The sequence below is a fragment of the Schistocerca gregaria genome, chromosome 1 (assembly GCF_023897955.1).
Source record: "Schistocerca gregaria isolate iqSchGreg1 chromosome 1, iqSchGreg1.2, whole genome shotgun sequence".
Taxonomy (NCBI): domain Eukaryota; kingdom Metazoa; phylum Arthropoda; class Insecta; order Orthoptera; family Acrididae; genus Schistocerca; species Schistocerca gregaria.
Genome location: NC_064920.1, coordinates 824,710,258 through 824,727,340, shown reverse-complemented (window position 1 = coordinate 824,727,340; position 17,083 = coordinate 824,710,258). Strand labels below are relative to the sequence as shown.

At 42.8% G+C, this 17,083-nt stretch overlaps 1 protein-coding gene across 1 annotated transcript in view; it reads left to right on the top strand.

The window, feature by feature from the left end:
• Window positions 1–17,083, top strand: part of LOC126276055 (sodium channel protein Nach-like) — a 159,662-nt gene that overhangs the window by 99,794 nt on the left and 42,785 nt on the right. Inside the window, 2 exon segments of the mRNA XM_049977250.1 lie at window positions 5,268–5,374; window positions 14,864–15,054. Coding sequence (XP_049833207.1) covers window positions 5,268–5,374; window positions 14,864–15,054 — 298 coding nt within the window.

The window sequence follows — 17,083 nt, the reverse complement described above, 5'->3', positions numbered from 1 at the left end:
ATCGGCGAACCTCAAAGTTTTTACTTCGTCTCCATGAATTTTAATACCTACTCCGAATTTTTCTTTTGTTTCCTTTACTGCTTGCTCAATATACAGATTGAATAACATCGGGGAGAGGCTACAACCCTGTCTCACTCCTTTCCCAACCACTGCTTCCCTTTCATGCCCCTCGACTCTTATTACTGCCATCTGGTTTCTGTACAAATTATAAATAGCCTTTCGCTCCCTGTATTTTACCCCTGCCACCTTTAGAATTTGAAAAAGAGTATTCCAGTCAACATTGTCAAAAGCTTTCTCTAAGTCTACAAATGCTAGAAACGTAGGTTTGCCTTTTCTTAATCTTTCTTCTAAGATAAGTCGTAAGGTCAGTATTGCCTCACGTGTTCCAACATTTCGACGGAATCCAAACTGATCCTCCCCGAGGTCTGCATCTACCAGTTTTTCCATTCGTCTGTAAAGAATTCGCGTTAGTATTTTGCAGCCGTGGCTTATTAAACTGATAGTTCGGTAATTTTCACATCTGTCAGCACCTGTTTTCTTTGGGATTGGAATTATTATATTCTTCTTGAAGTCTGAGGGTATTTCGCCTGTCTCATACATCTTGCTCACCAGCTGGTAGAGTTTTGTCATGACTGGCTCTTCCAAGGCCGTCAGTAGTTCTAATGGAATGTTGTCTACTCCGGGGGCCTTGTTTCGACTCAGGTCTTTCAGTGCTCTGTCAAACTCTTCCCGCAGTATCGTATCTCCCATTTCGTCTTCATCTACATCCTCTTCTATTTCCATAATATTGTCCTCAAGTACATCGCCCTTGTATAAGCCTTCTATATACTCCTTCCACCTTTCTGCCTTCCCTTCTTTGCTTAGAACTGGGCTGCCATCTGAGCTCTTGATATTCATACACGTGGTTCTCTTCTCTCCAAAGGTCTCTTTAATTTTCCTGTAGGCAGTATCTATCTTACCCCTAGTGAGATAAGCTTCTACATCCTTACATTTGTCCTGTAGCCATCCCTGTTTAGCCATTTTGCACTTCCTGTCGATCTCATTTTTGAGACGTCTGTATTCCTTTTTGCCTGCTTCATTTACTGCATTTTTATATTTTCTCCTTTCATCAATTAAATTCAATATTTCTTCTGTTACCCAAGGATTTCTAGCAGCCCTCGTCTTTGTACCTACTTTATCCTCTGCTGCCTTCACTACTACATCCCTCAGAGCTACCCATTCTTCTTCTACTGTATTTCTTTCCCCTATTCCTGTCAATTGTTCCCTTATGCTCTCCCTGAAACTCTGTACAACCTCTGGTTCTTTCAGTTTATCCAAGTCCCATCTCCTTAATTTCTCACATTTTTGCAGTTTCTTCAGTTTTAATCTACAGGTCATAGCCAATAGATTGTGGTCAGAGTCCACATCTGCCCCTGGAAATGTCTTACAACTTAAAACCTGGTTCCTAAATCTCTGTCTTACCATTATATAATCTATCTGATACCTTTTAGTATCTCCAGGGTTCTTCCACGTATACAACCTTCTTTCATGATTCTTAAACCAAGTGTTAGCTATGATTAAGTTGTGCAGAATTAACCTATATCGGTAAATTCCAGTTACGGATACCAACCGCTCCATGATTCATATGTAAATTACTTTTCCAGTTGTATGCACTGAAACGTAATAGAATTTCTACAGTGTACAGCAAAAACTTGAGTCGGTAACTAGAACTGATCTCATATATAGGTCAATTCTGGTTACCAGTTCCAATATTAGCAACTTTTTTGTAGTAGTTCTGAGAACAATTGCACGTGCAGAAACCATATTAGGCTATATTCAGTGCACACACGTGCTGAACAAAAACCATCTAATTAATGAATCATTGAATGGCTGTAATAGGTCAATTCTACTTACCGATTCCAACTATTTGATGGTTCATAATTTTGGCCGTTTCTGCAGTAAATTTGTGAACTATGTTTTTGTAGGATTTCTAGATTTCTTATCGATCTCAGAACTACTATGAAAACTAATAAATATTGTACGTATAGCTTGCAAATTTTTATCTTTTTCATAGTAATGAAAAAAGTAATACTATATGCAGAGATCCTGTAACACTTTAGTGCACAAGCTTGTTGTTAAAACGATCTAAATAACGAACTGTGGAATGGTTGCAATTAACCTATATAGATCAGTTCCAGTTACCGATTCCAGTATTTGTTAGACCCTACTTTTTGTCATTTTTCGTTGTTTAATGGTCCTATTAAATTTAACAATCAGTATTAAAAGTTAACGCTGATTCATAATATTATGACTTCACCATGCGCTATTGTGTACTCGACTTACAGGTTCTCTGTGCTTTTCTTACTCACATAAGTTACGATAATAATTTATTAGGGACGTGTATATTTCTCTTTTTCTGTTCTTATTTATTTTACTTATCTTAAATTCTCGTCGGTAGAATTTGTGGCTAAGTAATTAATCACGTGAAACCTGTTTGTAATTTTATCGTATGCTACATTCGTTTGTTCGCTTTCAAAGATTGCCCCTGTGTAGCGTCTCTGCCTTAGGTATGACGTCATCGCTCAAAGCCGACGAGTGGAAACGGACACTAGAATTGACCCCTTAAGAGCTATGAGCACTACTTCATCTTCCATACTGTGAAACATATCTCTTCTACTACAAGCTTTTTGCTTTCCATATTTCTGGGGAAGGCAGAATGGAACAAAAGAAGAAAAACATTATCTAGTTAACATGGGTTTTAAAATCCATGTCTTAAGAGGTACGAAGGCTTTTCCAGTAGAAGATATGTGTTTCACAGTATGGAAGATGAACAAGTGCTCATCTGACGCTGTTCACGAACCCTTACAGGCCCTCCCTTGCCTCAGAACAACACTAAACACGAACAAAGCTAATGCTATCTGCCGGATATTCGACGTGTCACAGTGAACTGCAATTCTAAACCATTCACATACACTATGTGATCGAACGTATCCGGACACCTGGCTGAAAATGACTTACAAGTTGGTGGCGCCCTCCATCGGTAATGTTGTAATTCAATATGGTGTTGGCCCGCCCTTAGCCTTGACGACAGCTTCCACTCTCGCAGGCATACGTTCAATCAGGTGCTGGAAGGTTTCTTGGGGAATAGCAGCTCATTCTTCACGGAGTGCTGCACTGAGGGTAGGTATCGATGTCGGTCGGTGAGACATGGCACGAAGTCGGCGTTTCAAAACACCTAAAAGGTGTTCTGTAGGATTCAGGTCAGGACTCTGTGCAGGACAGTCCATTACAGGGATTTTATTGTCGTGTAACCACTCCGCCACAGCCAATGCACTATGAACACGCGCTATATCGTGTTGAAGGATGCAATCGCCATACCCGAATTGCTATTCAACAGTGGGAAGCAAGAAGGTGCTTGAAACATCAATGTAGGCCTGTGCTGTGATAGTGCCAGGCAAAACAACAAGGGGTGCAAGCCCCCTCCATGAAAAACACGACCACACCGTAATACCACCGCCTCCGAATTTTACTGTTGGCACTACACACGCTGGCAGTTGACATTCACCGGGCACTCGCCATACTCACACCCTGCCATCGGATCGTCACATTATGTACCGTGATTCGTCATTCCACTCAACGATTTTCTACTGTTCAGTCGTCCAATGTTTAAGCTCCTTGCACCAAACGAGGCGTTATTTGGCGTTTACCGGCGTCATGTGTGGCTCATGAGCAGCCACTCGACCATGAAATCGAAGTTTTTTCATCTTCCCCCTTACTGTCATAGTCCTTGCAATGGATCCTGATGCAGTTCGGATTCCTGTGAGATGGTGTGGATAGATGTCTGCCTATTAAACATTACTAGCATCTGTCAGTCAACTGGCGAGATCGACCTGTACGCTTCCGTGCTGTACATGTTCTTAACGTTTCCACTTCACTATCACATCGGAAACAGTGGACCTATGAATGTTTGGGAGTGTTGAAATCTCGCGTACAGACGTATGACACAAGTGACACCCTATCAACTGACCACGTTCGAAGTCCGTGAGTTCCGCGAAATGCCCCATCCTGCTCTCACTATTGAGGTCGCTGATACGGAGTACCTGGCAGTAGACAGGAGCACAATGCACCTAATATGAAAAACGTATGTTCTGGGGGATGTCCGGATATTTTTGTTGACATAGTGTACGTGAGGATGGTGTGTGCCTGTACGATCGCACACTGATATCCGACAATGTCTTCTGGATGTTTCACTTTTTTTTCAGGCAATGTTTACTTTGATAAAAAAGAATTATTACTAACTTTGCCGGTGATTCGTCTAGGCGTACCCAGTACTACTCCACATATTGTAAAGTCTGCTATTTTGTCTTAAGATAGGTGCATCATAACACAAAGCTGGCACGCCTGTGAACTTCGGAACATATCACTTGAGTAAGAAAGAACCTTAGCCTGATCCTTGGCAGCTCCATTACAGCCGCACAGCAATAGCAGCGGACTCAAGATCTACGTGCTATCTCTGTTCTGGGAAAACGTCACCTTAAAATGATAGGTTGGTGGATATTGTAGAAAGTCTGTGTTTTGTCCTGAAGCGGCAATATACAACTAGCAGCGACTGCAGCAGTAGCGTGGTTGCACAATCTTATTCGGACAGAAATCCTCTAATTTTACCCAACAGTGTTTCGCCAGAACGATTTGAGATCCCTCAAGCAGTTCTGGCCCAACCTCCAAATCCGCTCTTGTTCCGGTAGCTAGATAGATGATACGTACCCCCCCCCCCCCCCTAGTCTCCCCCGCCCCCCCCCCCCCCCCCCGAATTCCTTTGACGACGTAGGCCAGAAATGGCAAACTTTCTTTTCTATGGTGTTCATCCACCGCTCCAATCAAGACTGGCTGACAGCCTTTCAATTCATCCTGGAAAGCCAAAATGTAACCTGAAGACGGAATAAATTTCTGAAGGTTAACAAAAGGCTTAATCTTCTCTCTGAACATTGCGTAAAGATGCCCAGACCTTATCTATCCTGACTTGGCACCCTGTGGAACTGCACATTTCAGGACGTACTGGCGTGAGTGAAGTCCGCAATCGCTCTTTCATTATGTATTAGAGTGTATGGTGTTTTAAATCTTTCTCACAGACCATATATCAGATGTTCTGTGATCTAGTGGAGCGTGACGTCGTCCTTAAATAATCAAACGTAACTCATGATCATTCACACAATTGATTACTGAGATATGCGTTACAATATTATTCTAAACAATGACAATTCAGACTTATAATACTTATGTCTTTACAGGGAAGGCATCGAGCTGAAAAACCACAGCGTCTTCCACCTGTTCTTCGGGAGTTCCGATTCTGTGCGGCTGAAACATGACACGCTGTACTACTGGTACGATCTCATGAGTGAGTACAAACATAACGCCAAGTTTTCTGAGAAAATGTTGCAGTCCTAAAGTTCTTTGATATTCTATTGCTATAATTAATTCTTCTTATTTAAACAGTGCACAGGATTTGGTTCCCACTGCCATCGTACAATTACTTTTAACAGAACCCAAAGTATGCCCTTTTGTATTAACATGGCAGCCCTATGTACTTACCTTACTAACGGAAGAAATCTCAGACATTTAGCTGCAATAGGGCATTGAGCAAACTCAACGACGACTGACGTAAATTGGCGCTAGATAGGGAGTCGAACCCGGATTATCGAATTTACGTGAGCAGTCGCCTCAACTGCGCGTTCCCCGTCTGAACCAAATCTCTACACGTCGCAAGCTGCAGACCAGCGCCCCCATTAATCCATTTGCTGGCAGCCTAACCGTACTCGCACAAGTGTTCGTATACTGTTGTGCATTCGCAATGAAACATCGTAAAGGCGTCTGGCGCATATAGACCGGGTGAAGAAAAAAATGCCATACTTGAAGCTGCGATTCCTCATTCCTATTCAAGACAAAAGTGTATCTAGCAAAACCTAGTCCCACCAGTAGGTTTAATAGAAGTGCGATTTAGAAAACAAGGCTCTGGTAACGCTGTAACTGCGTGCAGCGTGGCCAAGAACGGGTACCATAAACTCTGGACTGCACATGTCAGTGAGATGAGGCAATATACAGACCCGCCGATGTTCGAGTCGCCCTTGCGCCAGGTAATTTTTCTTTTTCAGATAAAGTATCAAACTGCATACAATTTACACCTTCACAATGCAGAATCTAGTGCATTTCTTTCTGTTGCAGTTACCTTTATCTAAACACTAGCTGGGTGAGACGGGTGTTACGATTAATCAACGAAAACCCCCAGTTGGGAAACGGGGCCAAAATTAGTTGGTTACTGTAGAGTTGCAATTTACAATTTCTTTATTGATTACTTCAACCATTAAAAAATCATTTCTTTATCACTTGATCAGGAACAGATCCAAAAAAACTAGTAGGCATGAGTGCATTTTCAAAACAATTTACTTTACAGTTAACGGCCAAGCCATTTTACTTAAAACCGACTTTGATAAAACATTTGATAACAAATCAAAATTTTCCAAGTAATGAAATTTAAAAAACTTTACCGTTAATAGCCAACCCATTTTACGTAAAACAGACTTTGATAAAGCATTTAATAACAAAATTTAAAACCTTCCAAGTAATGAAACAAACAAAAACACCAATTTGCATACAATTTCGCTACCGAACATGTAGGGAGCCAACTTCTTTTAAACTTTGGCACAACAAGATATTAAATTACTAGGGATCGCTGACAGGGAGGCAGAACTAGCGTTTTCAAGGGATGCCAAGTAGATTAAAACAATCAAAGTAAAGATATAGTCATTTACCTTTTACAATAACTAACAATTTTAAAGCCACGTAATTTTAAAAACCTGCCAATGAAAGGCAAACAACCTTTTTAAACAATGGCCTAAAGCAATCAGAGTAAAATACAACCATTTAACATTTTACAATAACTAACAACTTTAATACCATGTCCTGCCACCAAAATGTCCTGGGATAGAAATAATTAACCTACCGTGTGTAAGGGCGGCCACAATTGTCTCCCGAAGGATGCTCAGGCTAGAAGCGGGCTAACAGACCCACAACGCCTCACATTCAGCAATCACATCGACCTCACGCGAGGCCAGGGGAGGAGGAGGAATCAAATCAGGAACCATAATCCCTGCCCAAAAATACACTTCCTCCCAGGCAGTACTAATAAGAAGCCAAAAGATCACTGTCAATAATTATACCGGCGTCAGGGACAGGAAATCCAGACGCAGGAGGCCACAAGGCAGAAAAGACGCTGGTTGCACAAACCAAAATCCTTCAATTAACATCTAAACCTTTAACCAACTTAACTTGCAGTTTATCAGAGAAACAGCAGGTGAACTCCGATGCAAAGGTTCCTCACACCCGACCGTGTACAACTGGGCACAGTCACGCAGCCACGCGCTCTGTCACCGGAGTCCTCGTCTTCTCTGCACCCACGGCGGCGAAATACCACTCCTCCGGTTAGGCGAGTCACTAGTCCATCATTCCCGCCCCCAGACCGAAAATTTAGAGACATCCGTTGCCGCTCCCATCAAGTAGTGACTCGGAACCACAGCCGTGGCCCCCGGGTGCTCACAGCAAGAGCTTACTGCCTTGTCCCGTCAACTCAACCCACTCGTCTCGCACCGCCAGGATAGGCTTCTCTCATTTTATTACACAAGGCTAATAGGAAGCAACGACTCGAAGATCGATAAGACCAGACGCGCCGCCAGAGGGGAATCTCAACTGAATCGTACGCAGCATAACGATAAATATGAAAGAATCAATTAACGATGGAATGGAAGGACTCAGAACAATCTTTACAGCGTGATATATGTTGAGAGCCGACACACGGCTCACGGGGCTACGCGGCTTCGCTCAGGGAGTTGATACCTGATTGTGTGGTAGTTGGAATAAAAGGACAGAATTTAAAGCATAAGATGCAAAAAATTATATAGAAAATATATTCTAACTATTTACAATACTTGAATGAGATTTTCACTCTGCAGCGGAATCTGCGCTGATATGAAACTTCTTGGCAGATTAAAACTGTGTGCCCGACCGGTTGGGCACACAGTTTTAATCTGCCAGGAAGTTTCATATCAGCGCACACTCCGCTGCAGAGTGAAAATCTCATTCTGGAAACATCCCCCAGGCTGTGGGTTAAGCCATGTCTCCGCAATACCCTTTCTTTCAGGAGTGCTAGTTCTGCAAGGTTCGCAGGAGAGCTTCTGTAAAGTTTGGAAGGTAGGAGACGGATACTGGCAGAAGTAAAGCTGTGAGTACCGGGCGTGAGTTATGCTTCGGTAGCTCAGATGCTGGAGCACTTGCCCGCGAAAGGCAAAGGTCCCAAGTTCGAGTCTCGGTCGGGCACACAGTTTTAATCTGCCAGGAAGTTTCATTTACAATACTTGTTTGCATTTTGTTATCTGGGGTATATCTGCATATTTTTTTCGAATTTGCTATTCGACAGCAACCTACATATAGTTGACCGTAGGCGAGCATGAATCTTCGAGGTTGATGGCGCAATATTCTAGAGTTTCCGCTTGCACTTTGGTAATTGTGAAACTGTAGGATAATTTGATTGGAAATTACAGTCTTTTAAATTGGAATGGCAGTTCAGTAGAAATCAGTGGTATTCTGGGGATAAATAGTGTGTGTCCTTTGTAATTTCCAGCCATAATTTCGCCTTCGATGGCTGTTTAATGATCATCCTTGTTCCAGTACATACATTTGGAGAGTTGAGATTTCTGAGAAGTTTGTTCGGAGATCAAATTTTAAATCGAAGGCAGCGTAATGGGATTTCTGGGACTTGCAAAGACTTTAGAAATTCTGTATGCACGTTCACACTTTCTTCAACGTTTACCATCGTGTCTATCATTTGTGTATTCTCTCTTCACCGGGAATTCTCTTTCGAGTATTAAAGTTGATATCGTCGACGTATTAGTTTTAGTTACTAAAATTGCCCTTTCAAATTGCCCGGATTGGAATAGTTGTGAACAATGTTTGGATAAATTCGGTCGATGAGTTCGTTTTAAGCAGTGTTGACTTGAGGATAACTGGAAGTGTTCGTCGAAAATAATTCCTGAGAATATGAGTAGAGCTCCTGCCATCAGTTCAGAGTTTCCTCACATGCCTTGTAATGTTCTGTGCATGGCTTCGAGTGATTGTAACTGCCTTGCCACAGTGGATACACCGGTTCCCATCAGCTCACCGAAGTTAAGCGATGTCGGTCGTGGCTGGCTCTTGCATGGGGGACCATCCGGGCCTCTATGCGCTGTTGCCATTTTTCGGGGTGCACTCAGCCTCGTGACGCCAATTGAGGAGATACTCGGCCGAATAGTAGCGGCTCCGGTCAAAGAAAACCATCATCACGTTCGGGAGAGTGTTGTGCCGACCACACGCCCCTCCTATTTGCAACCTCTGCTGAGGATGACACGGCGGTCGGATGGTCCCGATGGGCCACTTGTGACCTGAAGACGGAGTGCCTTTGTGCATTCGTCCCGAAATATACTTTTAGCTTGCTTTAGAAGTTCATCCCTTCCAGACACTCTTGAAATTTTACATACCACGAATTGTTTCTCAGCTATGTTCAATGGTATTTGTAGAGCGGAATGGCAGCTCGTCTTCTTTCCATAAGTTTGGCTGCAATGCCGGATGATGCCAGTGGAAGCGCGATATGATGTTTAGCACGTATTTCCGCCAGCATTAGATTTGTTAGAAGCGTTTTCCCGGTACCGTCTGGTGCGGCCAAGTAAATAATTCCTCCAGTAGTATTGTCGACCTGGTACATGATAACGCTGTAAATCTCTTTTTGTCATTGAGAGTGGTTTGTTGTGAGCAACGTATTGAAGCAGTTTGTTGACGTTGTAGCTGTTTTCATTTCTAATTTTGAAGTTTAGCACACTGATAGCATCTTTTCGCGGCGCTTGCATCCCAAGTTGAACTAGGATCTGGTCGTCTATTGCTAAACATTTATCTTTCAGGCGAATGAGTGTCATCGTTAAATTCAATGGTCAGTTCAGGATGAGCTTGTCGGATTTGGTGCAGTATGTTATCACTCATACCCTCTCTGAAGGAGTCCCAAAGCTATTTTGGATTCGATGGTTTACATGTTGTTAGAATTATGGCATTTGTTCAGCTAAGGCTGTGAGTGAGGCTTCTTGTAATGTTAAGCCCCAGCGGTTGCCGTTATCCAGTAGTCCTAAACGTTGGGATGCTTCTCTGTACACCTTACAGAGGTAACCGGCAAAAATCTTGAGATCTGTGAAACTTGTTGTCACCATATTCCGTGTAGCAACGTCCAGCCATAGAAACATTCGGCGTTTTTTCGGGTGTATGGTGTATACTAGGCCTGGTGCATCAGTTTTCGTGATTCCTGGATGATCTTCTACCGTAATTCCTTCTTTTTGTGTTTGAAAGATTTTTCTTGTTTTTTCCATGTACAATAGATAGCGGCATCGATATACAGTCATGTTTTCGCGAATGGATCCGTTCAGTACAGTTGGAAAAAAAGCACATACTGTTGTGTTCTGAGGTGGTTCTCTCGCAATTTTTATGGCGGTGTCTTTTGTTACGTAAATTCTCTTTCCATTATCCAAATGTACTGCTACATGTTACTCAGTTGGTTCGCGTTCGTGTATGGGAAAACCGGAAATCCGCCATGTTGCTTCGTTACTGTTGCTGTATCTTCCCCTTTGGTGTACGTTCACGTGCTTGCTGACATATTTGATGGATTTCACTGATTTGCAGCGTTCTATGTTCGTGTGCTCGGAACATTTTGGAAAGTAGTGTGTTATATGGTACTACCAGTTCATTCTCTATTTCCAATTCATCGCTGTCTCGTATTCCTATTTTTGCTGTGAAGCCAACGTTTTTGGGTGGTCCTCTTCTGTGTTTGGGATAGCCTCAAAGCCGGTTTATGTATTGGCCAACAATGGTTCTGAATATTTTTTGTACACTTTTCATCACTCATACATGGCGAATTAGCGTTTAATGGGCCACATGGTCCTTGAATCATGTTTTTCACTATTACGTCGCACAGTTCCGCATCTTCTTGTGGGCTGAAAAACTCAGTTTAGATGAGTTTGTCGATATCCGTAGGATGAATCTGTAATGTAGCCATATGAGATAGAGTGAGTGAGGCAGTCCTCGTTTTTTTCCCATTCGATTGTGTACATGCAGCATCTAACAGTTCCAAAGATGCGGTATTTTGACTTCAAAAAACCTGATTTGCTTTTGTCGGAGAACTCGGGCTAATATATCGTGTCGATGCGTGGGGACTTGTTCGTATCTTAGTTGTTCTTTGATTTCTGGCCACGACAAGTTGCATGTGAATAATATGAACAGGTCACGTCGCCCATTTTTTCTTATGTAGATCATGGCATATTGAGTGCATTCGTGCCTGTGTCTCCGTCTTCTTGCGTATGGTGAGGCTAAGATCTTGGACATTATCATTTGACAGGCAGTTTTTCATCTCTCAAAGCTGCACGATCGTTCGTTGTATTTATTTCGCCTGTTTCGGTCAGTCATTGCCTAATACTTTCATTGAAACTCTTAACTGTCTCAATAACACAAAAAATATTGTCTGATGTCATGCACAAGGATATAAAATGTTCGTTCAAAGACCTCTTGTACACCATGAGCTGCATGTAAACGTATTGAATTGTCAGACCGGTATTTTGACACATAGCTCGTCATCACAGGCATCTGACCCGGAGGATAACCAAATAGATACATACATATCAATAAATCTATTTGCTTTTCTTATGTATCTATACTAAACTAAACTCCGTTCGAATATGCCTTGCAAGGCTCAATGGTACCGACCGTCCGCCGTGTCATCCTCAGCCCACAGGCGTCACTGGATGCGGATATGGATGGAAATACGGTCAGCACACCGCTCTCCCGGCAGTAAGTTAGTACCTCCTCAGTTTGCCTCACAAGGGCTGAGTCCACCCCGCTTGCCAACTGCGCTCGGCAGACTGGATGATCACCCATCAAAGTGCTAGCCCATCCCAGAGCGCTTAACTTTGGTAATCTGACGGGAACCGGTGTTACCACTGCGGAAAGGCCGTTGGCTTTCTTATGTAGCAGATGATACAGGTAATTCATAGTGTACGGCAAGATCTATTTTGACAAATATTCAAAAATGGTTCAAATGGCTCTGAGCACTATGGGACTTAACATCTGTGGTCATCAGTCCCCTAGAACTTAGAACTACTTAAACCTAACTAACCTAAGACATCACACACATCCATGCCCGAGGCAGGATTCGAAACTGCGACCGTAGCGATCAGGCGGTTCCGGACTGAAGCGCCTAGAACCGCACGGCCACACCAGCCGGCGACAAATACTCGTATTACAAGTTGTGGAGCACCAAGCGTAAATGAAATAATAATAATAATAATAATAATAATAATAATAATAATAATATAAATGGAGATCAAAAAGTTTCTGTTTGAGGGCGCTGCTGCTGCGTATATGCAATGTACCACGACTTCGATTTGGATGTTCGCTACTGGCCATTAAAATTGCTACACCACGAAGATGACGTGCTACAGACGCGAAATTTAGCCGACAGGAAGAAGATGCTGTGACTTGCAAATGATTAGATTTTCAGAGCATTCACACAAGGTTGGCGCCGGTGGCGACACCTACAACGTCCTGACGTGAGGAAAGTTTCCAACCGATTTCTCATACACAAACAACAGCTGACCGGCGTTGCCTGGTGAAACGTTGTTGTGATGCCTCGTGTAAGGAGAAGAAATGCGTACCATCACGTTTCCGACTTTGATAAAGGTCGGATTATAGCCTATAGCGATTTCGGTTTATCGTATCGCGACATTGCTGCTCGCGTTGGTCGAGATCCAATGATTGTTAGCTGAATATGGAATCGGTGGATTCAAGAGGGTAATACGGAACGCAGTGCTGGATCCCAACGGCCTCGTACCACTAACAGTCGAGATGACTGAAACGGCATGACTATAACGGACCGTGCATCCACGTCCCGATCCCTGAGTCAACAGATGGGGACGTTTGCAAGACAACAACCATCTGCACGAACAGTTCGACGACGTTTACAGCAGCATGGACTATCAGCTCGGAGAACATGGCTGCGGTTACCCTTGACGCCGCATCACAGACAGGAGTGCCTGTGATGGTGTACTCAACGACGAACTTGGGTGCACAAATGGCAAAACGTCATTTTTCGGAAGAATCCAGGTTCTGTTTACAGCATCATGATATCGCATCCGTGTTTGGCGGCATCGCGGTGAACGCACATTGGAAGCGTGTATTCGTCATCGTTATACTGGCGTATCACCCTGCATGATGGTATGGGGTGCCATTGGTTACACGTTCGGTCACCTCTTGTTCCCATTGACGTCACTTTGAACAGAGGACGTTACATTTCAGATGCGTTACGACCCGTGGCTCTACCCTTCATTCGATCCCTGCAAAATCCTACATTTCAACAGGATAATGCACGACCGCATGTTGCAGGTCCTGTACGGGCCTTTCTGGATACAGAAAATGTTCGACTGCTGCTCTGGCCAGCACATTCTACAGATCTCTCACCAATTGAAAACGTCTGGTCAATGGTGGCCGAGCAACTGGCTCGTCACCATACGCCAGTCACTACTCTTGATGAACTGTGGTATCGTGTTGAAGCTGCGTGGGCAGCTGTACCTGTCCACGCCATCCAAGCTCTGTTTGACTCAATGCCCAGGCGTATCAAGGCCGTTATTACGACCAGAGGTGGTTGTTCCCAGGGTACTGATTTCTCTGGATCTATGCACCCAAATTGCGTGAAGATGTAATCACATGTCAGATCTAGTGTAATATATTTATCCAGTGAATACCCATCTTTCATCTGCATTTGTTCTTGGTGTAGCAATTTTAATGGCCAGTAGTGTATAAGCACCGACATGTAGGCAAGGAATTAATGTGACATTAGTGCCTTGCCGATGGGCATGCTGTACATGTAAAACGTGAAATATGCCGACGTTATCACTAAACGCGTCCAAACAGGACCGACATGTTATTCTTCCCTTGGCTGCCGAAGGACCAACACCGGTTAGGCATCCATCGGAGAATAAAGAATGTGTATGGGGCAGCACGTCTGTCGAGTGGGGGGAGAAGGATTGCAAATGCCGTAACGCAGAAGTTACTCCAACTCCAGTGGGACTTGAGAACATGTCCTATATTATCGCGCTTTCGGTCTCTTAACAAAGGCTTCGAAGGGTCGGCGAATCCTATCGGACGAGGATGTACAGCAGGACACGGTATTTTAACAAAAGGGTATCTTCAATCTGGTGAGTTGGTAGGACGATTACCTCAGTGCTCATAGCTATCTTGCCTGATAGGCATAGCGATTCTGGAATGTACAGCATTCAAAAGGAAACTTTTTGACCGTCCCTTATGATGATATTTCTGTATGACATTTAAGGTACTTTTTCTTTTATCTTTTTTTTTTGAGATGTTGTTTAAATTGAGCTTTTGGAGGAAGAAGAATACCGCTGCCAGAACAAAAGCTTACACCACTCCCGTATGCCGGTAGTCTAGATTCCTGATAGTGTTATTCTATTAAGTGCAGCTAATGGCTGCAGAAGGTCACTATCCAGTGACAGAGACGTCTACTTCATTAGGGAGTGTAAGTAACAAAAAAAAAAAAAGGTACGTCACCTCAAAAAGGTTTATCTATTGTTCATCATTACGATGATATTCAACAATTTTCTCAAATATATGATGGTGTGCTGACAAAATTTAGCATATAAGCTAACGTCAATTCTGTGTATGAAGATGAGTGCTTACACACGTTGGTATAAATTAGGTTTTCCTCTGTGTACGCCAACACTAAAATTTCTAATTCTGTCGCCTTTTATTACAGGTAACTTTGGTGGACTTTGCGGACTCTTCGTAGGCTTCAGCCTCATCAGCATAGTTGAATTTTTCTATTTCTTTACTATACGTCTTTTCTACATCATTCAAGAAGAGAACACGAAACGTTCAGGTCAAAATGGGAACCAAACATATGGCAGGAACATGCTGAGCCGGAATTACAGTTTAGCTGGTCAAGATGTAAGAAAGCAGTTATACTGGAGAGAAATGGTACCATCTAATGTACAGATATACTGAAGATAAACGTATGGAGTACTTCTGCACAGCATAGCTTACTGAGATTTATGACATGTCTACGTCTAATTAAGAAACATGGATGTTCATGGCTCCAGCATTTTTATAACGTCGAGTCTTCATCTCCACCTCGTCCTCTTGTTTTCTTCGTGGTAGGCTCAATTTGTTTCTTATTTATTGTATTCTCCGCTAGACTTTCATATAAGGGGTTTATCTATTGTTCATCATTACGATGATATTCAACAATTTTCTCAAATATATGATGGTGTGCAGACAAAATTTTGCATATAAGCTAACGTCAATTCTGTGTATGAAGATGAGTGCTTACACACGTTGGTATAAATTAGGTTTTCCTCTGTGTACGCCAACACTAAAATTTCTAATTCTGTCGCCTTTTATTACAGGTAACTTTGGTGGACTTTGCGGACTCTTCGTAGGCTTCAGCCTCATCAGCATAGTTGAATTTTTCTATTTCTTTACTATACGTCTTTTCTACATCATTCAAGAAGAGAACACGAAACGTTCAGGTCAAAATGGGAACCAAACATATGGCAGGAACATGCTGAGCCGGAATTACAGTTTAGCTGGTCAAGATGTAAGAAAGCAGTTATACTGGAGAGAAATGGTACCATCTAATGTACAGATATACTGAAGATAAACGTATGGAGTACTTCTGCACAGCATAGCTTACTGAGATTTATGACATGTCTACGTCTAATTAAGAAACATGGATGTTCATGGCTCCAGCATTTTTATAACGTCGAGTCTTCATCTCCACCTCGTCCTCGTGTTTTCTTCGTGGTAGGCTCAATTTGTTTCTTATTTATTGTATTCTCCGCTAGACTTTCATATAAGGGGCAGTCAAATAAAAACGAGCCAGATGGAAAAAGTAAGTAAATTGTTTATTATTTCAAAAGTGATCGCTTTAACTGTTAATAGATTTACCCTAGTGTGAGACGTGACGGTCGATGCCTTCAGGGAAAAATATCTGCGGTTGCATACGGCACCATGGTTGTACCCAGGCGTGCACCTCTTCGTTCGAAGCGGATAAACTGCCACGATTGTCTTTCTTCATGGCTCCAAAAACGTGGAAATTGGATGGGGAGATATTGGAACTACATGGAGACTGTGTAAGGGCTTCCCGCGGAAGTTCTGCAGCGTACTGCGGCCGACATGTTCCCGTGGTTGTTAGCTGAGATACCCTTATACATCCTCCATACAGTCCCGAAATCTCTGCATGAGTTTTTTGACCCCTGAGAAAAAAAGGACATTCGTTGCCGTCAATTTGCTTCAGACGAAGATTTCCATGCCTAGGTACAATCAAGGTTCCGCAGGCAACAACAAATATTTTTCTTGAAGGCATTATCGTCTTGTCTCACAGTGGCAAAAGTGTATTAACTGTTACAAGAATCACTTTTGAAATAATAAACTGTTGACTTACTTTTTGCTACCTGCTTTGTTTCAATTTGACTGCCCCTTATACATGATTTAGCTTATGCAGTTGATTCCTAGAATTTCGAATTCATCTTTTTGTTTATTAATTTGCCAATGTCACAGTTCAACCATGTCTGACAATGCTGCGTTTTACCTCACTTACCTATTTGGCTGGCCGTACAAATTGCAGTCAGTGTTGGGCCTCATCAGTCAGCCTTCTGCATCTTCCTCAGTCCATGTATTCTTCCCCAGATAGTCCCTTCGTATTCTTGTCCTCTCTTATCCCGTCAGTCCATTTGACCATTGTGTTTCCCTTGGTCTGTTGCCTCTGATGTCTTCTCCCGCCAAGTCCCTGGTGATCAGGCCTTCTCGACACATTATGGGCCCTCACCACTTAAGTATCCTTTCTGTAATCACAGCCACAATGTACAGAAATTTGTACAGCTTCAGCAATCCGCAGATTTTCCATTTTCTCCAGTCATCTCAATCCTTCTCTGATCCAAAAATCTGTCTCAGCACAGCAGTTGCAAATGTCATATGC